General features: G+C 44.4%; 1 protein-coding gene across 3 annotated transcripts in view; it reads right to left on the bottom strand.

The window, feature by feature from the left end:
* LOC129324129 (alpha-1-antiproteinase-like) overlaps positions 1 to 19,753 on the bottom strand; it is a 28,156-nt gene extending 8,403 nt beyond the window's left edge. For 2 of the 3 annotated variants that reach the window (XM_054971144.1, XM_054971142.1), the window contains exons 1-4: positions 19,632 to 19,753; positions 18,114 to 18,805; positions 15,252 to 15,522; positions 11,650 to 11,797 (exon numbers count right to left, since the gene is read on the bottom strand). In XM_054971144.1, the coding sequence (XP_054827119.1) occupies positions 11,650 to 11,797; positions 15,252 to 15,522; positions 18,114 to 18,805; positions 19,632 to 19,648 (1,128 nt within the window). In that variant the 5' untranslated portion in view covers positions 19,649 to 19,753. Of the gene's footprint in view, positions 1 to 10,813; positions 10,961 to 11,649; positions 11,798 to 15,251; positions 15,523 to 18,113; positions 18,806 to 19,631 lie in introns of those variants that run through there. The other variant, XM_054971143.1, reaches the window with a different exon arrangement.
* Between the last annotated feature and the right edge of the window lie 1,028 nt (positions 19,754 to 20,781).

Genomic DNA, 20,781 nt, shown 5'->3' with positions numbered 1-20,781 from the left:
CCACAAATTGAGCCAAGCAGAGGAATCTGTCCTCTCACGTGGACTATCTTTTGCCCAGCCAGACCCACACAAACCATACAACTCTGTGGAGACCTGGAGGCCTATTTTAGGTGCCTAAGACTAAAGGAATTCTTCAACCACTCGGTTGAACAAAATGCTGAACAAAGCACTGAACAGACACCATCACAGCAGCAATCACCCTCCCAACCAAGCAATGCACAATCATCGTTGCAAAGTTCCAGAAACAAGAATTCCACATGGACACCCCCTGAGGGCCGCAACTCCTCATTGGACTTTTACATTGAATGCTTCCGTCAACGTACCCAGGCTGAGATAATTGATAAACAACACCAGAATCTCAGTTGTGCAGAAAGAGATGCCATAAACAGCCTCCAAAATAATTCTGGCATCGTAATCAAGGAAGCTGACAAAGGTGGCACAGTCGTCATCATGGACAAACATAACTACATACAACTCTCCAACACAACATTCTATAAAACACTACCTTCTGACTCTATGGAGCAATATAAAAGAGAACTCAATAAAATATTAAAGACACTCCCCATGGACATATAAGAATGTATCTATATGGACACACCCCATGAACCACGACCAGGAACATTCTACCTATTACCCCAAATCCACAAACCAGATAACCCAGGATGCCCCATTGTTTCAGGAATTGGCACTGTCACAGTAGGAGCCTCAGGATATACGGACTCTATCCTCAGGCCCTATGCCACCAGCACACCCAGCTATTTACGGGACACCACTGACTTTCTCAGGAAAATACAGTCCATTGACAACCTACCAGATGACACCATCCTAGCAACCATGGATGTTGAGGCTCTGTACACCAATATCCCACATGCAGATGAACTGCAAGCCATCAGGAATATTATCCCGGACAAAACCAAAGCACACCTCACCAATGAACTTTGCCACTGACTTTAGAGGTTTTTTTTAAAAAAATTCTCTACTCACCCTTTCTATGATTTTATTAGATGCTATCATGTCACATCTTAGCCCCCCTCCCTGAACAGAAGTTTTGAAGCTTGTCCTCACAGTGAAGATGTTCCACCCAAATAATTATTTTAATTTATTTACTTTATTTATTTCACATTTCTATTCCGCCCTCCCCGCGAGAGGGCTCAGGGCAGATAACAACATATTAAAAACACAATTAAAAAATTCATGTACATTAAAAACAACACATTTAAAACTGGATGGTGGACAGTCTTCACAGGAAGGGTTAAGATTTATACAGGCTGGCGGAGGCCCAGCCTCAGCCATATGCCTGGCAGAACAACTCTGTCTTGAAGGCCCGGCAAAAAGATAGTAGGTCCTTCCGGGCCCTGATTTCAGCAGACAGAGCATTCCACCAGGTGGGAGCCAAGACCAAAAAGGCCCTGGATCTAGTTGAGGCTAGGTGGGTCTCCTTGGGGCCAGGGACCACCAACAGCTGTTTGTCCCCTGATTGGAGTGTTCTCCAGGGAACATATAGGGAGAGACGGTCCTGTAGATGATCATGTTCATGCATGATTTCTGTCCCCCCACCATCTTCACTTGAAGGGGCAGCCATAACTCTCCCCATCTTTCACTATATGTGGTGGTGGAGAGTGTCATCAAGTCCTAGCTGACTTATGGCAATCCCTAGTAAAGTTTTCAAGGCAAGAGAGTAACAGAGGCGGTTTGCCATCGCCTGCCTTTGCAACCATGATCTTCTCTAGAGGTCTCCGATCTAATGATTAATGACTGTGCCATGGTTGTAGTGGATTTTCCGGGCTGTATAGCCAGAGGTGCTACACCTCTGAAGATGCCAGCCACAGCTGCTGGCGAAACGTCAGGAACTACAATGCCAAGATCACAGCTATACAGCCAGGAAAATCCGCTACTACCATTGTTCTCCGGTCATGAAAGCCTTCGACAATATAATGACTTTGCCAGTTTGGTGTAATGGTTAAGAGTGCCGGTACTCTAATCTGGAGATCCGGGATTGATTCCCCACTCCTCCACTTGAAGCCAGCTGGGTGACCTTGGATCAGTCACAGCTTCTAGGAGCTCTCTCAGCCCCACCCACCTCACAGGGTGTTTTTTGGGGTGATAATAATAACATACTTTGTAAACCGCTCTGAGTGGGTGTTAAGTTGCCCTGAAGGGCAGTATATAAATAGAGTGTTGTTGTCTGGAAAGCTACTGATTATAACTTTTGTTATAATCAGTAGCTTTCCAGTTTTCCTCCCTCTAGGCCCAGATGTTGTCCAGGCCGCTCATACTCATGGGAGCAAAGACTCTTATCTATCCAGTCCAGCCAACGACCTTGATGTCCTCGTCTTCTCAGGCCTTCGCAGACAGGACTAAGGGGGGAAGCTGGGAATGGGTGTTTGATGTGTTACCACTTTCATTTTACATGCCATTCTCAACAAAGCTTTCATTCAGCCAGGGGCCTCTCCAGCCCTTGGATTATGGACACCTGTATCCTGAGCATAGTCTTTCAATAAACCTTTTGAACCAAGAGACCCTGTGCTTCTTGCAGAAGGGGTGGGAGACGCACTCAAGATAACTGGGATTCCATAGTCTGACATTTTGTTGAGAATCCCACTACTACTTCCCCGACCCCTCACCTAGGGAGGATGGATAACGGATTTACTCCGACAGACCCGTCTGATCCTGGAACGGAGGGTGCGGGGCCCCAACGCTGCCTGACGGTGGGACCGCACAGGCGAGAGCGAGTTGGGAAGGGGCACGGCCTAGAGTCAGCGCAGGACGAGGCTTCACCTCTTTGACATCTGTGCCGATGCCTGGGCAGTGGGGTCCATGACCCCGGGACAGCAGGGAAAGACGTCGCGGAACCATGTTTTCCTGCTCCATGATTGACTCAAATTTAGCCCCAGTGTCGGAAAATCTGGGGACAACCGAAGGTCCGGTTTGGGAAACTGGACAGGCATCCACTTCCACTTTCTCCATGGGAGCTGCAAGAATCAGCACCCTTCCCCAGTATCGCTGGGATGAGGCTGTGGGTTGTTTGGTGGAGTGTTCCCCTCCTGGAGAGGGGGGTAGTTTCCAGGATTGGACTGCTCTCCGGACAGAGCTAATGAGCTGGGACTATACCAATGTAGGTTCAATGGGAACCTGGGACAGTGACTTGGGTGAGGAGCAGTGGAGTGCCCTCCAAGATCAGGCCCAAGTGCTGCAATATGAGATGCTCACGGTGACAGGATTCGTCAAGGGTTGGGTCGCCAGTGCTTCAGAGGTGTGTGGCCCGCCCGCTGCTTCTGGGACTTTTGCTACAATGGGGCTGCAAGAAGAGGTGGAGCAGGCCAAATATAGACAACGAGTTTGGGAGAAAAGTTTGCTCCAGCAAACAGGATGGGATGTCGAAGAAGAACCGAGAGGGCAGGAGGAAGCCCGCTACCAGGCACTGGAGGCACAGATGGAAGCAATGCATGAAGACCTGGCACAAGCCACCTATCTCATGGGGCTGATGGTCCAAGGGCCCACGGGAGATGCGAGCGCTGCACAGGCAGATGCCACCGGGATGATGGGCCCTCAAGGCCCTGTCAATGCGGCCAGTCCGGCAACCATCGGGGCAGCGATGCAGCCTGTAGGACAGGCACCAGCGCCCCCCCGCCCACTCCTCGCCCTGCCGGTCCCACCAGCACCCGTCCCGCTGCCTGCCCCGAGGGCGCCCATTCTGCTGCCACCTCCTCCTAGCCTTACTGCTCCTGTAGCACCTGGAGGTCCCGGGCCAGCAATTCCCACCAGACCGGCAGGCCCCGTGGTTCTGCCTGTAGGCCTGGTAGTTGCAGCGCCTGGCATGCCAATAGTCCCAGCGGGAGCCATAGCACCAGCTGCATCAGCAGGACCTGCCCCTGCTGCGCCGGCTGCTCCAGTGCAACCAGCCCCTCAGTTCCCTGTGTTTCGCCGGCAGCCACCTAGGCACCAGTTCCCACAAGGAGGATTGGGGCAGCTGATCCCAGCCTTCCAAGGGTGGCCGGGTCCTTGGCCTCAGTCCCCGCTCAGACCTCAACCTCTGCCCCAGCCTCAACCACAACCTGGGCCCCAGGGAGTGCCGCAAAGACCTGCACAGAGAGCGGAAGTGCCCGCCCAACTGTACCTGCCTGCTCCACCACGGGTGTGGGTCCCGGTGCCACAGATACTACCATGACAACCGGCCCAGCCCCCCGAAGCGTTAGCAACGATGAAGACGGAACTATCCCTGGGATGAATAAAGCTGGAAGCTACGTTCGACGGGGAGCCGTGTAAGTTGGGATTTTTTGTCGTGCAGGCCTTGCAGTTCTTCAATCAGTGGGGACACCTGTTCCCTACGGAGGAAAGCTGAGTAATTCATTTTCCGGCCCGCCTGGAAGTGGTATGTAACTCTCTATGATATGGGGGCCCCGGAACTGAGAAATTTCCAAGCCTTCATTGCGGCGTTGAGAGCCCAGTATGAAGACCCGCTGGAAAGCGAGCAGGCCCGTACCGAACTCCGAACCATCCGGCAAGGGACGCAATCAGTGTGAGAGTATGCAGCCAAATTTCGACAACTAGCCGCTAAGTGCCCGCAGTATGAGGAGGGAGTCAAAATTGAACTGTTCCATAATGGAATGAACCCCAGACTTTTAGATTGGGCGCTGATGCAAGATGATCCCCCAACGCTCCTAGGTTGGATTCAATTGGCGTGCGAAGTGGAAAACCGCACTCAGGTAGTCCGCTTAGTTGAGCAACAACAGGCCACAAGTTCTTGCCGTCCTCCCCAACCCCAAGGAAGAGGCCGGGGCGCAGCTGCAATGAGAGGGGCAAGGGAGACACAGTGGAGACAAAGACTGTGTTTGCAATGTGGTAGTGGAGGATATTTTGCCTCACAATGCCTTCTGCGAGCGCAGAACCCCCCGGTTCCAGCGGCCAGGCCAATTCCAGCTCCCCGGGCTGGAAGGGGTAAGGGCAAGCCAAGAGAGGGCGTCCTGAAACTGGATTAGAGGTCGAGGAGATACTAGCAGGATATGAGGTCCAGATCCAAGAAACCGAAGCCTCCATCATGCAGCCGGGAAACGAGGAGGCCCCCGTGGCAGATCAAAGAGGAGTCCACCCCGAAAGAGGTGAGAGAAAGAGGGGCCATATTATTCATCCCCGTTAATTTAGTCAATCCGAAAAAGGGGACTCATTTGCGGGTGCAAGCTCTAATAGACTCTGGGTGCTCATGGGATATTATCGCTCCGGCATTAGTGAATGGATTAGGGTTGGAAACCCACACCCTGGAGCCTCCTACAATATTCGAGCAAATGGACGGCTCCAACATGAACCCAGCTATACTCAAAACAGAATTAGTGCCTACCGGCATGAGCAACCACTGGGAAAGCCGCCCCTATGTTGTCAGCCAGGTGGCCAAATACCAGCTTATATTGGGCAGTAGATAGCTTTGGGATCACAATCCCTATATTAACTGGGCAGATGGAATGATAATATTTGACCGGGAATACTGCCAACAATGGGGCGAGGGAGCCCCAGCTAACCTGGAAGTTGCCCTTCTCACTACAGAAGAATTAAATGTAATTCCACCGGAGTACCAAGATATGGCCCAGGCATTTAGTGAGGAGGAGGTGGATGAGTTACCTCCCCACCGCAACACTGACTGTGGCATTGAACTAATCCCAGGTGAAAAACTCCCAAAGGGGAAATTATATTCTATGAGCCCAGCAGAACGACAGGAGCTCAGGAAGTTCATAGATAAAAATTTGGAAAGAGGCTTCATTCGCCCCGCCAGCTCTCAGCATGCCGCCCCAGTGTTATTTGTAAAGAAAAAGGATGGGGGACTCAGACTCTGAACAAACTTCTGGGGTATTAATGCTATTTCCATGTCCAACACCTACCCCATCCAGTTGATTCAAGACCTCCTCAGTGTGGTGGCGCAGGGTAAGATCTTTTCGAAATTAGATCTCAAAGATGCATACTTTCATGTAAGAATAAGGGAAGGGGATGAATGGAAAACCGCGTTCAACACCCCCTTAGGCCAATATGAATACCTTGTAATGCCTTTCGGCTTGAAAGGCGCACCTTTGGTTTACATGACGGTCATCAATGAGGTTTTGCACGAATTTCTCTATAAAGGGGTAGTTGTTTATCTTGATGACATTTTGATTTATTCAGAAGATAAAAAATCTCATGTAAAATTGGTTTGAAAAGTGCTAGCAGCCCTCATGCACCATAAACTGCCAATCAAATTGTCCAAATGTGAATTCCATAAGGAAGAATTGGATTACTTAGGTTATCGTATCTCTGGGCAGGGGCTAAGAATGGATCCTGCTGAAGTCAAAGCAGTACAGGAATGGCAAGCGCCCTCAACTCGGAAGCAATTACAATCCTTCTTGGGCTTTGCTAATTTCTACAGACCGTTCATAGAAGGGTTTGCCCAAATCACTCTCCCTTTAACGAACCTGCTAAAAACAAAAGGGAAGGGAGACCAAGCCACCAAACCAATGGCAAGATTGAATTGGGGACCAGATTGCCAACTAGCGTTTGAAAAACTGAAATCCCAATGTACTTCAGAACCAGTTTTGCAACACCCCAATGAGAGCTGCACCTTCATAGTGCAAGTAGATGCCAGTGATTCAGCCATTGGGGGGGGGGTCCTTTTGCAAAAGGGGGAAGACAACAAAATATGCCCGTGTGCCTATTTGTCCAGGAAATTCACGGAGGCGGAGAGGAATTGAAGCGTGTGGGGAAAAAAAGCGTTTGCGGTTAAAGTAGCTCTCACTACCTGGCGCCATTGGTTAGAGGGAGCTCGTCACCCCTTCCAGGTGTGGATGGATCATAAGAACCTAGAAGTGCTTTGCACCCCCCGGCGTCTTAACGTGAAACAGCTTCATTGGGCTGAATTCTTTTCAAAATTTGATTTCACCTTGAATTTCTTGCCTGGTAAATCTAACTTCCTTGCAGACGCTCTTTTGCGCATGCCTCAACACCATAGCAGAAGGGAGGAGACTATTGACACTGTCTTTTCTCCCAGCCAATTAGGAGGGGTAGTAACTACTCACAGCCAGGCAACCAAACAGCAAATGGAAAAGCAGGAAAATCTCGAGGGGTGGAGAGGGAAAGTGAAAAGTGAGGTGGAAAAGGAGGTGGAGGAAGTGCCCACAGAAAAACTTACACAAACGGCAGCCGGGGAATGGTTTAAAGGTGACAAACTCTACATCCCGGCCAGCCTGAGAAAAGTAGCGCTACAACAATGCCATGATGCCAAGACTGCCGGCCATTTCGGGTATTTAAAGACCCTACATTTAGTACAAAGGCAATTTTGGTGGCCCAGTATAAGAAAAGATGTCTCCCAATATGTAGCTTCTTGCCCCACCTGCATAATGGCAAAACCAAGAAGGGGGAAACCCCCGGGACTACTGCAGCCACTGGAAACCCCCTCCTGGCCATGGGAAGTCATCTCGATGGACTTCATCATGGATCTGCCTCCCTCTAAAGGTTGCACGTGTATACTAGTGGTAGTAGACCTGTTCTCCAAACAAGCCCATTTCATCCCCTGCGCAACAGTGCCTACTGCAAAGAAACTCACCAGTATATTTATGAAGCACATTGTAAGACTGCATTCTTTTCCTTACAAGGTAATATCAGACCGAGAAGTACAATTCGTTGCCAACTTCTGGCGGGAGCTTCTACAAGTAGCAGGAATTGAACAGGGAATAAGCTCCGCTCATCATCCCGAGAGCGACGGACAAACGGAAAGAACTAATCAGATATTAGAGCAATTTCTCAGATGTTATATTAATTTCCAACAGGACAATTGGACCCATTTTCTCCATTTTGCTGAATACGCTTATAACAGCGCGATTCACAGCTCGACAGGAGAGTCTCCCTTCAAAATTGTGCATGGCTTTGGGGGTTTAGCCTTTCCCTTTGAAACTAGCCCAGAATTCCAAAAATCCAGAGATCTGGGGGAATGGTGGACCTCTCTCGCTGAGCAATGGACTGTAATCCAAAAAACTTTACACAAAGCCAAAGTGGACTACAAAAAATGTGCAGATCACCATCATGTGGAGCAATGAAAATTACACCCCGGAGACAAAGTGTATGTTTCCACCAAGAACTTCAAAACAGAACAACACAGTAAAAAGTTAGGGCTGAAGTATCTGGGACCCTTCCCAGTAAAAAGAGTAATCAGTGATATGACTGTGGAATTAGAGTTGCCAAAAAATCTTCGGCAGGTCCACTCCACCTTTCATTTCCGTCTCCTCAAGACAGCCCCCCCCCAGAAGAATGGCATCCTGAGAAGGCGGTACCTCACCCTACCCTCATAGATGGCCAAGTACACTATGAAATAGAAGAGATTTTGGACTCTAAACGGAGGTGCAACAAGATCTTTTACCTGGTCAGGTGGAAAGACTTTCAGGAGGGGTTCAGAGAGTGGGTGGAAGCCTCCAATGTAAACACCCCAAAATTGATTGCTAAGTTTCACAAGAAATACCCTGAGAAAGTGGGACCTGCAAGGTGAAGGGATGTCTTAAGGGGGGCAGAATGTCAGGATGTCAGTTCTCTAGCCCGAGTAACGCCATGTTAACTTTTGTTATAATCAGTAGTTTTCCAGTTTTCCTCCCTCTAGGCCCAGATGTTGTCAAGGCCGTTCATACTCATGGGAGCGAAGAGTCTTATCTATCCAGTCCAGCCAACGACCTTGATGTCCTCGTCTTCTCAGGCCTTCACAGACAGGACTAAAGGGGGAGGCTGGGAATGGGTGTTGGATGTGTTACCACTTTCGTTTTACATGCCATTCTCAACAAAGCTTTCGTTCAGCCAGGGGCCTCTCCAGCCCTTGTATTATGGACACCTGTATCCTGAGCATAGTCTTTCAATAAACCTTTTGAACCAAGAGACCCTGTGCTTTTTGCAGAAGGGGTGGGAAATGCACTCAAGATAACTGAGATTCCATAGTCTGACAGTTGTTGTTGTTGTTAAGGAAGACACTGCTTAGCTTCCGAGATATGACAAGATCAGGCTTCTCTGGGCTATCCAGGTCACTGCTTCACTTTCTGTAATGGCATTATTCTCTTTTGTTTACAATCTCTTTACTAATATCTCCTAACATTTCTTTCACCTTTTTTCTTTGGAGATCTAATCCAAGTTTCCCAGTATGACTCAAAGATCTCTTTCCTTGGCAGTTGCAGACAATTTTTAGACCTCCCTCAATGCCTTTGTGATATAAGAATTTGGGTCTCTTGCACTTATTTACATAGAGCCAGTGTTATGTAGTAGTTAGAATGCCAGACTAAGATGGGGAAAATCCAGGTTTGAATTCTCACTCTGTCATGGAAGCTGGCTGGGTGACCTTTGGTCAGTCCCACACCCTCAGCCTAAGAGGGAGGGGCTGTGGCTCTGTGGTAGTGCACATGCTTTGCAAGCAGAAGTCCCGGGTTCAATCCCCAGCATCTCCAGTTAAGGATCTGGTCATAAGTCAAGTGAATGACCTCTGCCTGAGACCTTAGAGAGCCGCTGCCAGTCTGAGTTTAAGTAGACAATGTTGACCTGTTCCTCTCCCTTCCTACCCTATCCTCCTCTTTGCTTCCTTCTCCTTTCAGCCTGGCCTTTAGTATTTCAGCTACATTCTGGGTTAAACAGGCTTCTTTGAGCCAGCCTGGGAACCTATCCACAATCTATTGCATGTATCTCTATGGGGAAATGCCAGTTTGGTGTAGTGGTTAAGAGCGCAGCACTCTGGAGAGCTGGGTTTGATTCCCTACTCTTTCACTTGAAGCCAGCTGGGTGACATTGTGCTAGTCACAGCTCTCTGGAGCTCTCTCAGCCCCACGCACCTCACAGGGTGATTATTGTTGTGGGGATAACAACATACTTTGTAAACTGCTCTGATTGGGCATTAAGTTGTCCTGAAGGGTGGTATATAAATAGAATGTTGTTGTTGTTATTAAACACTTGACTTACATCCAAGCTCTGTAAATTGGAGATTTCATGTATTCTTATTCAGAAAGAGTTTTGCCTATAAGGAGAGATTTGCCCATAATGGCTGAATATATCTGGGATTCTCTGATCTGTCTTAACTGGATCAGGGAATCTTTCCTGGATTTGAGGAATCTTGGATGTTTTGGGGATCCCTGAAACCCATATACAGATTTCCTGGATATTTGCGGGGGGGGGGGGGGCGTTGCCCACCGCTACACAGGATACAGGCTTGAATGCAGACTAGCATTTCTGTGGGCACAAGGACTTCTGCTCACAGAGCATGGTTTTCTCATCTCTCTGCAGCTGGCCCAAATGCCCGCAGCATTTTATTTATTTATTAAAACATTTCTGCCTCACCATTCGTCTTATCCCACACACTAAAGCACATAGCACTGCAAGGGCAGGAGGAGGCCTAGCTTTGACTTCTAGCAATAGGCAGCCATCCAGCGGGCAAGCTAGAAGGAAGGATAGATGTAGAATCATAAGGCTTCCTCCATCATTTAAAAGACAAACACACACACATACTTAGGAAAAGTTAGAGAAATGAGTGATAACTAAACATCAGGGCCTGGAGAGAACTATTAATTCCGAATCTGAGATCTCTGAAGTGTCATGTTTATATTTAAAATCAGTGCAACTATGGGAAGGTCTGTGGTCAGTTGGGTGGCTTATTTGGGAAGGTCTATGGTCAGTTGGGTGGTTTATTTTTCAAAGAAAACCAGAAACCTGGGTAAGGGAATCCAAACCTCCTCCTCCACACCTTACCCAACTGCACTCCAGCCTTTGAACAGTATTCGCTCTCAGCCAGGCTCCAGAACAGGCAGTCTGCTGGGCTGGCAGAAAAACGCCGGCAGAATAATGCAATTTGTGCATTCTTTATTTGTATTATTTATAATCCACATTCCTCAATGAGGGAGAGGATGGGAGAGGACAGCATCTTGCTCTTATAATAGTTCCATGTTTGGGGGTGGGTGGGAAGACCCTCATTTTTTGCTGAGGAATCCTATGAAAGGAAGAAAAAGTTCAGTAACACAAGAAGGCCTTGCTGCCTTCCTGAGTCGATTGTGCAGGTGAGATGTTTTGAATCCCTGGAGATGAATAACTTTTCCTGATCTGCCTGAAATTTTTGAGGAAGGATCTCTTGGTGAGGGATACAGTCTCTGACAGCTTCATACCGGTGGGACGGGGGGGAATGTTACCAAGAAATGTGTTCTCATTGAAAGCAATGAGAATGACTGAAATTGACATCTATATATATGCTTTAATACTAGCATTAAATAAGCCAAATGTTGGGGTAGTTTTTTGCACTGTCCAATCATTAGCATGAACTTCTTTAGCTCTGAATATATATACCCAGGAAGAGAGCATTTATTTATTTAGTAGATATTTCTCCCATCCGTCCTAGAAGTATTCAGGACAGGGTCTATTTTACCCTCACAACAATGCTGTGGAGTAGGTTAAACTATGCGGACAGAACTGAACATTTTAACTTGAAACTAAGTATCACACTTACATCCCATCTCCTTATCAATCTGTGTTTAATCAGACAGTTCCAGTCAAGGCTTTCAGTTTATGCTGCACCAAGACTAGATCGCGTCATCAAATGCCAGTACCTCAGGAAATGTTTAAAAGGTGCTGGATGAAATGTAATTGTTATTCTGAATCTAGCACCAATCCTACCCACATACTTACCTGAGAAACCCTCAGATTACGTTTTCCTGTAATCCCGGATAGATCAGCGCGATGATTAAAGACATCTGCCATGCCTAGTCTCTGCAAGGAGCTTTTGAAGTCGTAGGATGCAGAAAGGGAAAATTTTGGAATCCATACTTCTATTTCTCTGTTAACAAAAAGTACAAAACAAAGAAATAAACAAAATGAACATGAAATGACAATTTTATTTCAACAACATACAAATTCTAAACTAAATTATAGTGTATCAAGTACATACAAATTCTTTATTTTTTAAAATTTACAAATGGATAGCATTATATTGATAAACTTTAATACCACTATCAAGTTGCCTGAATTCTCAGCTTTCATTTTTAAAAAAAAGGCTCTAGACCATTTCATTGCAAAGGCATAAGGAAAAAGGCATCTCTGTAGGAGGAAAGGCTGTGGAGACTTACTTAAAAAAACTGAGGCTGGTGATTTAGAAAAACTGATAGATATACTGATATAACAGTACAGCAATATAATGCTATTTAATCTTTAAAAAAATTGGGGGGAAAATTGCTGTGTGGAAGCCCTGTTGCCATTGCACTATATTAGTAGCCAGAGTAGCAACAGGGAAATGGCACAAGGTCTTCCCACTGTGGAAAACACTTTGAGCATCCTGCCTTCTGCATGTTCATGCACATAAAGGCCTTTGGTTTCCTGAAGAACTAGGGGTTATGGAGAAGCTGGGATGACAGCTGGACTGACAGTGGCCCAAAAACTTCCAGTAGAATCTGACCACACAGTAGTGAAAGTTCTGCTTTAGGTCTGTTCTGTCGTGATGATGGTGGTGAAAATGACTTATCAGTTCACCATTCCCGAAGTATTGTCCAATAATGTTATTCCAAGTTGTAAGAGGTTTACTATAGCTAGGCTTCCAGGAGCAAATCTTGGATGTCTGAGAAGTATGCTGTGACCAATTTGCTTAGACAGAGCTGTTCACATCCCCAGTCTTACCTGAACTCCACTTTAACAAAACAGGTCTTAAATGTTCTCTGTTGTTCAGATTTCTATGGATATCTTTCCGTCAGTGCTATCTGAGAATGTGCACAGAATAGACATGGGCATAAACCACATTACAAATGCAAAAAACTCACGAACTGCATGATCATCTGATCGCAATCCAGCAGTTCATGAGGGTCCATGGCCAACGAACCAGTGGTCGTTGGAAGCCCCGGTTTCTTATATCAGACTATTCCTATCTGTATCAATAAAACCTTCTTTGAAGAATTAAACAAAGTCGTTTCAAAATTTATTTGGCAAGGGGAAAAGCCAAGAATTAAGTTGAAGGCACTACAAGACCTGAAGGAAAATGGTGGGTTTGGAAAATATATTATAAAGTATGCTGTTTGGATGTTATTGGAAAATCAAAGACTTTTGGTTCTTTTTTTAAAAAAAAATTGTTTTTATTGGATGGGTCATTATACAAATATAAAAAACATACACAGTTAACTTTCCATCCATATTATAATACCCCCACCCTTTCCCCCCTTTTCCATTGACTTCCGACAGTTTTCCATTCCCTTTATTACCTCTTAGATAAAATCTTAACCAAATTAAACTCTATATAAAATAATAATACCTATCTAATGATAAATACCATTATCTAACATTCCATATCTTTTAGTACTATCTATCAATAGTATCCAATAACCTACAATATAATATGCCCCCTATATTAATAGCTATATACTACATTCTAAGAATGGGCCATAGTAATATATTTTATACCATTGCATATCTATAGATAGCACTTTTGGTTCTTGAAGGGCATGAAGTTAGGCTGGCATGCCTTTATATAGTATGGAAAAGTAACTGGACATAAATATTTAAAAAATCAAATGATAAGAAAGTCTCTCATAACAGTGTGGGAAAGAATTGCTTCTTCAATATACTCTAAAACACCACAACAGTTCTCGCCTCTTGAAGCCTTTTCACAGCCGAACTTATTTTCAGCTGATAGACTTCTTAGATATAAAGACCTTTTAGATGATAATGGAGCTCTAAAAACAAAGGAGGAATTGTTGAGACAAGGCATCAATTTAGATTGGTGGTCAAGAGCCCAAATTGAATCTAGGTATCTTAAAGATAAAAAGCAAGTGGTTTCTATTTAGAACAAACTAATTTTGAAAAATTATTATGTATCTCTGATGAAAAGCTGATTTTAAAAACGTATGTATTTTTAATGAAAATGAAAATGAAAAAGGAACGAACAAAAGAATGTATGATTAAATGGGCACAAAATTTAGGATATAACATGGATGTAATACAATGGAGTAAATTGTGGAAAGTGAATATTAAAATGACTAAGTCAATTATGTTCAAAGAAAATTATAGATGGTATTTAACACCGAATAAATTGGCTAAAATGTATAAAAATATGTCAAATAGTTGCTGGAAATGTGAGAAACAGACAGGCACATGTTACCACATGTGGTGGACATGTAAGGACATACATAAATTTTGGATGATGGTACATACACTACTGCAAGCAATTTTACAGGTGTCAATACCTTTTAAATCGGAGTTTTTGCTGAACTGTATTCCAGATGAATTAAGTAAGGAGCATAAACACTTTATAATACATGCAGTAACGGCAGCCAGAATTTTACTAGCATATTATTGGAAATGTCAAGTTATACCTATGCAAGAAGAACTAGTAGCGAAGATAATGGAGTGCACGGAAATGGACAAACTGACCTCAATATTGAAAGGACAAACAGAAGAAGACTTTGCCAGGCCTTGGACTTTATTTTACAATTGGATTAAAAGTAAGCATAAAGACTTGAGTGTGTTAAGGATATAAAGGCTGTAATGTAATCTGTTTCAATTATCACAGTTTACTGATGTGGAGTACTAAATAATATGTAGAGTACTGTTGAGAGCGGACTATATAGTAGAATTTGGTTTTTTCCCTCTTTTTTAATTTCTCTTTCTACCCAATCCCCTATCTTTACCCTTCCCGTCTTTTTTAACTTTTTTGAAAAATTAATAAAATATAATGAAATGGAAAAAAAAGAAAATTATTATGCTTGTCTGGCAGAAAATCCCTTTGTCACTTTGCTGAATGATCTATACTGGGCCATTGAAAAGGGCGTGAACCTCTGTTGGTTCTCCTGTACTTTTCATTTGCTTTCGGTACCATTAACATGGTATTCTTTTGGACTGCCTGGCAGCTTGTCGTGTTGGAAGGGTTTCAGTCCTTCCTGTTTCAGACTGCATTGTTGGCCAATTTATGTTTTGAACTTTATCCATATTGAAAGCATTTAAATATCCACTGTAGTATACATGCAATATTGAAATGAAATATTAAAAGAACATTTGATTAATATTTAGAAGACATTTCAGAGAATTCCATACACTCACTATGTAGGGTATGTATGAAGATGATACAAAACCCAGTGGAATCTATTTCTTATTAATCTAAATAGCAACTGAGATAAAAATACAATCCAAACAATAGCTTTTAAAGTGTAATTAGTATGAATTACTGATTTAAACCAGATCCCATCATCCAATTAAAAATCCTGAATTGTACCAGGAGAGAGTTGGAAAGTAACTCAAGAGATATTGCTTACCTGTACTGAAAAGAAGCTCTCCATTTATTGATGTCTTCTTTTACCAAAGACCTTTCTACATCTTTTAGTTTCCCTTCGTCTGGCAGGATGAACCATGCTACAGCATTTCTTGAAAAGGGTATTTCCACTACCGAGCAAGAAAGATCTTCATCGTGCAGAAATTTTATCCTGGTGCGTTGGCACATAAAGTTTTTTTTAATGGTTGTGTTTCCATAGGCAATAAAAGGTTTTTCAGTGGTTAATATAGGATGAAACTGTACTCTCCAGAAATCTTAAGAGAAAAATAAGAGGCAATACCATTCAACAAAACACAAATTCTGTACAGTAGCTACATGCATAATCATGTGAGTAAATGTAAAGAAATCCTCAGTTCAGTCCATTGCAAATGGAAATGAGATGGGTATCAAGAGGTGGCCTGTGCATTGAACAGAGTTTCCCAACTTCCCAGCTACAAGAATTATTGTTATCCTCACCACTACCACCATTAGTACCATCGTCAATGTATGCTTCAAAGACCAGCTGGAGAATCTGGAGGCATGTGCTCCATGGGATATTGTGCAGCCTTCTCTGTAAACACATGGCCAGCTGTTAAAATGTATCCTACAAACTACATTCAACCTAAGCTGTCTCACTTGGCAGGTCCTACTCACAATCCCAGACACAAATTGACTCTGATCCTGGTTTATGGGTATAGGTGGATCCTCTGTTCTGGAGCTTCATCATTTGGATTCAGTTCCCCATAAGGTTGCCAGCATCCCACTCACAATCTCTTTGAAGCATTTCAGGGGTGGAGCCTGGGGAGGGGGAGCAACATGAACATCATTCATGATATCACTTCCACTTGAGCAGGTGGAAGTGATATTATAGTGCCAGGCACATTCTAGGACTTTCCCAGTCTCTAGGATCACTCTACAGAGAATGCTATGAAGGGTTATAAAAGATAGAGGAGGTGTGGTCAGGAGCTGTAAATGGCAAAATTTGGACAGAAAAGGGCCAGTAATATGGCGTTCCGGGTGAAAAATGTGAGAGTAAGTGAGAACTTAAGAGAGGGAGCTTGTGCCACAAGAAAAGAGCTGGTCTTTATTGCGGCCAAGTGTTTAGAACAAGAGGACTGGAAGAGAATACAATCATGGAGCCTTTCTGCTTTGGGGGTTGATAAAATCACAATTCAAGAGAGCCCATGAAGAGAAGCTGTGAATGGAGATGAAATTTAGAGACAGCTACTAGTTTCATTCTTCTACGGACTACAGAATAACCTAACCTTAAGCATACTTATTTCAGACCAGAAATTCCCCTCCCCTTCATTGCTACAGTGGCTTCTTTTTAGTTAACTAAACAACTTGCCCTGCCTTCCATTTTTTTTAAAAAAAATCTAACTCTCCAACTTGGAGAGCCCATGAAGAGAAGCTGTGAATGAAGATGAAATTTAGAGACAGTGTCAGGATGTCAGTTCTCTAGCCAGAGTAACGCCATGTTAACTTTTGTTATAATCAGTAGTTTTCCAGTTTTCCTCCCTCTAGGCCCAGATGTTGTCCAGGCCGTTCATACTCATGGGAGCAAAGAGGCTTTTCTATCCAGCCCAGCCAACGACCTTGATGTCCTTGTCTTTTCAGGCCTTTGCAGACAGGACATGGGGGGAGGCTGGGAACGGGTGTTTGAAATATTGTAACTTTCATTTTACATGCCATTCTCAACAAAGCTTTCGTTCAGCCAGGGGTCTCTCCAGCCCTTGGATTATAGACACCTGTATCCTAAGCATAATCTTTCAATAAACCTTGTGAACCAAGAGACCCTGTGCTATTGTCGAAGGCTTTCACGGCCGGAGAACGATGGTTGTTGGGGGTTTTCCGGGCTGTATTGCCGTGGTCTTGGCATTGTAGTTCCTGACGTTTCGCCAGCAGCTGTGGCTGGCATCTTCAGAGGTGTAGCACCAAAAGACAGAGATCTCTCAGTGTCACAGTGTGGAAAAGATGTAGGTCATTTGTATCTACTCAGGAGGGGTGGGGTTGAGCTGAGTCATTCTGTAAGAGTTTCCCAGGGTGTGGAATGCTAATGGCGGGAGGCTTCACTGTATCCTGAGGAGGTTCTTTTGCATATGGATTGGTGCTTGATGTGCTAATCTTCTCTGCAGGGCTATTGTCGGGTGTGGAGTGTTTTGTTGGCCTGGTGTTTTTCAGAACTGGAGCCCATGCTCTGTTCATTCTTAAGGACACCAAAATACTGGACAACACTTCCAACTACTTTGTCAGACTGCACAGGGAAGCCATTGAAATTCACAAGCATAAGCAAAACTTCAACAGGAAAGAAGAAACCTTAAGAATGAACAGAGCATGGGCTCCAGTTCTGAAAAACACCAGGCCAACAAAACACTCCACACCTGACAATAGCCCTGCAGAGAAGATTAGCACATCAAGCACCAATCCATATGCAAAAGAACCTCCTCAGGATACAGTGAAGCCTCCCGCCATTAGCATTCCACACCCTGGGAAACTCTTACAGAATGACTCAGCTCAACCCCACCCCTCCTGAGTAGATACAAATGACCTACATCTTTTCCACACTGTGACACTGAGAGATCTCTGTCTTTTGGTGCTACACCTCTGAAGATGCCAGCCACAGCTGCTGGCGAAACGTCAGGAACTACAATGCCAAGACCACGGCAATACAGCCCAGAAAACCCCCAACAACCATAGACCCTGTGCTTCTTGCAGAAGGGGTGGGAGACGCACTCGAGATAACTGGGATTCCATAGTCTGACAGACAGCTACTAATTTTATTCTTCTACAGACTACAGAATAACCTAACCTAAAACAACATGCCCTGCCTTCTATTTTTTTTAAAAAATCTAACTCTCCAACTTACCTTTGAAGAAGACATAATTCACGAGGACCATGACCGTGTGTATACTGAAGTCACGGGGTTTGTTGATCATTTCTCCATAAGTTCTGTTCTTTAAGTAATCATTGACCTGCTGTTTTGCTTCTATAGGTTTCAAGAAATTCGTAGAAAAGGTTTCAGCCTGATACAAGGTTTTGACGTCTTCCAGAAATGTAGGGAGAACTTTCAATGACTCATCTAAGAACAAAGCATTCCCAATTTTTGTAAGTATTTCCTCTCTTGGAAGGTTAAGCTTGTGGATAAGTTGGCAAAACCCTTTATGTATCTCATTTTCTTCAATCTCTGACAGGTTGAAAGCAAGGGCATTGTAAATCTGAGTCTGGGTTTGAGACTTAGCTCCGAGGGCCAGCATGGCAAAGGCTGTGGAGATGCTCACAGGAGAGAAGAAAATATTTTTGTCATCTGAATCAGAAGACATTTGTTTGTACAATCGGAATGCAAAGTCAGCATTATAAGGGACTATCTTGTGCAGAGCACTGACTTCAGTGTTACATTCTCGTTCCAAAGTGGAATGTTGCTGTTGGTTAGTGGAATTTGTATTTCGATCATTACCATGGACATCATCAGGTTCCGAGAGGTGATAACAGCGGAACAGCAGACCGAACAGTAACAAGAAAAGATAGAGCATGGCCTTCATTTGGGATTTGGTAATCATTCTAAGGGGGGGGGGGGGACACAGGAAATATGGTTAGAAATAAGTTTGGAAAATTATCTACTGCACTGAGAATTTACATTAAAGTGTTTCCAAAACTGTTTATCAGGATCTGAAAAATATTGAAATTAGATAAATATAATATCTGAGTTTTGTGATTCTTTTAGTTGCAACATTTGTACCTTTTTATTAAGTTGATTCACATTCGTTTTCTTGTTTTTAAAAAAGAATAGTCATTCTTAAATTGTCTTCCATGCTATGAAGGTATTCCATACCTAGGCAGCCATAGTGGTCCCTCCTCAAATGCTTCCATGCTTCCCTCCTCAAATGCTTCCATGCAGAAGCAGAAAATCTTTCCAAGTGAGACTGCCTCACGCTGCCATTAGAATCAATGGAGATAGTTATGCCACTGACTTCTGCTGAAGTTCAATGGCTCTACTTCTGGTGAGTGGAACTAGTCCTCATTTTTCTTTTCACACAGCAGAAGAGAAACACAACATCTGCCCTGTCCACATGACTTATGGTTCAGTGTTGGTATCAGGACTTCTTGTGCTGCCTACCTCCATCTTCGGAGAAACATCGAAGCCTCCAGTTTGGTGCTAAACTGGGAGGAGGATGAATCCCCATGCAAACATGCTCTCTCAGATTCTGTTTCTTAGATTTTCCACTATACGGAATAAAACAGCAGCTCCAACCAGACTGATATACCCAACTTAACCCAAACATAAAATTTAGTTTGATTTAGTCCTAAGCCACTACATTACAGGGAAACACTGAACAAACTGCAGAGTGTCAGAACAACGGTAGAGAAAAATGCATTTCATACTCACAAAATCCCCAGAAGCATCTAGTGGCTTTCAACCAAAGTGGATGGGTCCTTGTTTTGTTGTTTATAAACCAGGCATGTATAATATCCAGGATTAATAAACCACTAAGCAGAGCAAATACAGATTATCTGGGGAAGGGAGGAGAGCAAAATATGATGCAATGGATATGGAGCTGTGCTTTGCACTTTTTGGCTTTGGTTTAAGCTGCCAAGATAAATATTACTGGACTTTCTTCGCATGGGTGAGACATGTGTCTTTGTTCAGAGTTCCCGACAAGATGAAGTCTCTGTACTCTGAACTGAAATGTTGTCCATGATAGAAACAAAACCACGTATACCATGTCAAAAAAGATTTCTATATTAGATTTTCATGTATCTATCTGTGACTTACTGGCGCGGGACGCCCCACTGGACTGGTGGGGTGGAGGCATCAAGGCAGGGGTTCAAAAGGAGGACATGCAGCCCAGGGCAGGGTGGGCATTGGAGAGCAGAGTGGTAGATGTGGAGAGAGAGAGGTAGGGATGGGAAGAAGGAAAGAGACTGAGGCACAAGGACAAAGTGGCTGCAACTGGCGGTAACCTGAGATGGGGCTGCAGGGGTGGAGGTCGGTGTCAGACTATGCTACTCCAGAGTTGATAGTCTGTTTCACTCCCCTCTGCAAGAAGACAAGGTCTTTTTTATTTCAAAAGGTTTATTGTGAAAGACAGTATTCATCTCCAAGTATACATATTCCAGGATAGAGATCCTGGCCAACCAAAGTATTGACAAGAATGACTCATGAAGAGAAAGTTGTTACATTTCACACTCCTAAGCCCAGCCTCCCCCCCGAATTCGCACAGCAAAGCTTCTCAGAGGCATGTTGAGCTGGCCAAGGCCGAGCAGACAGATAAGAGAGTTTCCTTTCCCATGGACTCGGCTCCATGCAGGTGTTGGGGCCTGGAGGAAAAGAAAGACTAAACACCACAGAGTTAAACATGGCGTTACCCAGGTTAAACAGGCTCTGACATTCTGCCACCCTTAAGATCTCTCTCCCCCCGGGTTGTTAGGGTATGTTTGATGGAACTGCTTAAGGAGCCTAGGGGCTTTTACATGGACAGACTCCACCCACTCCCGATACCCTTCCTCAAAGTCCTTCCAGCGAATTAAATAAAACA

The sequence above is a fragment of the Eublepharis macularius genome, chromosome 2 (assembly GCF_028583425.1).
Source record: "Eublepharis macularius isolate TG4126 chromosome 2, MPM_Emac_v1.0, whole genome shotgun sequence".
NCBI classification, from domain to species: Eukaryota; Metazoa; Chordata; class Lepidosauria; order Squamata; family Eublepharidae; genus Eublepharis; species Eublepharis macularius.
Note: the sequence above shows the minus strand (reverse complement) of the source record. Positions and strands in the feature narration are given on the sequence as shown.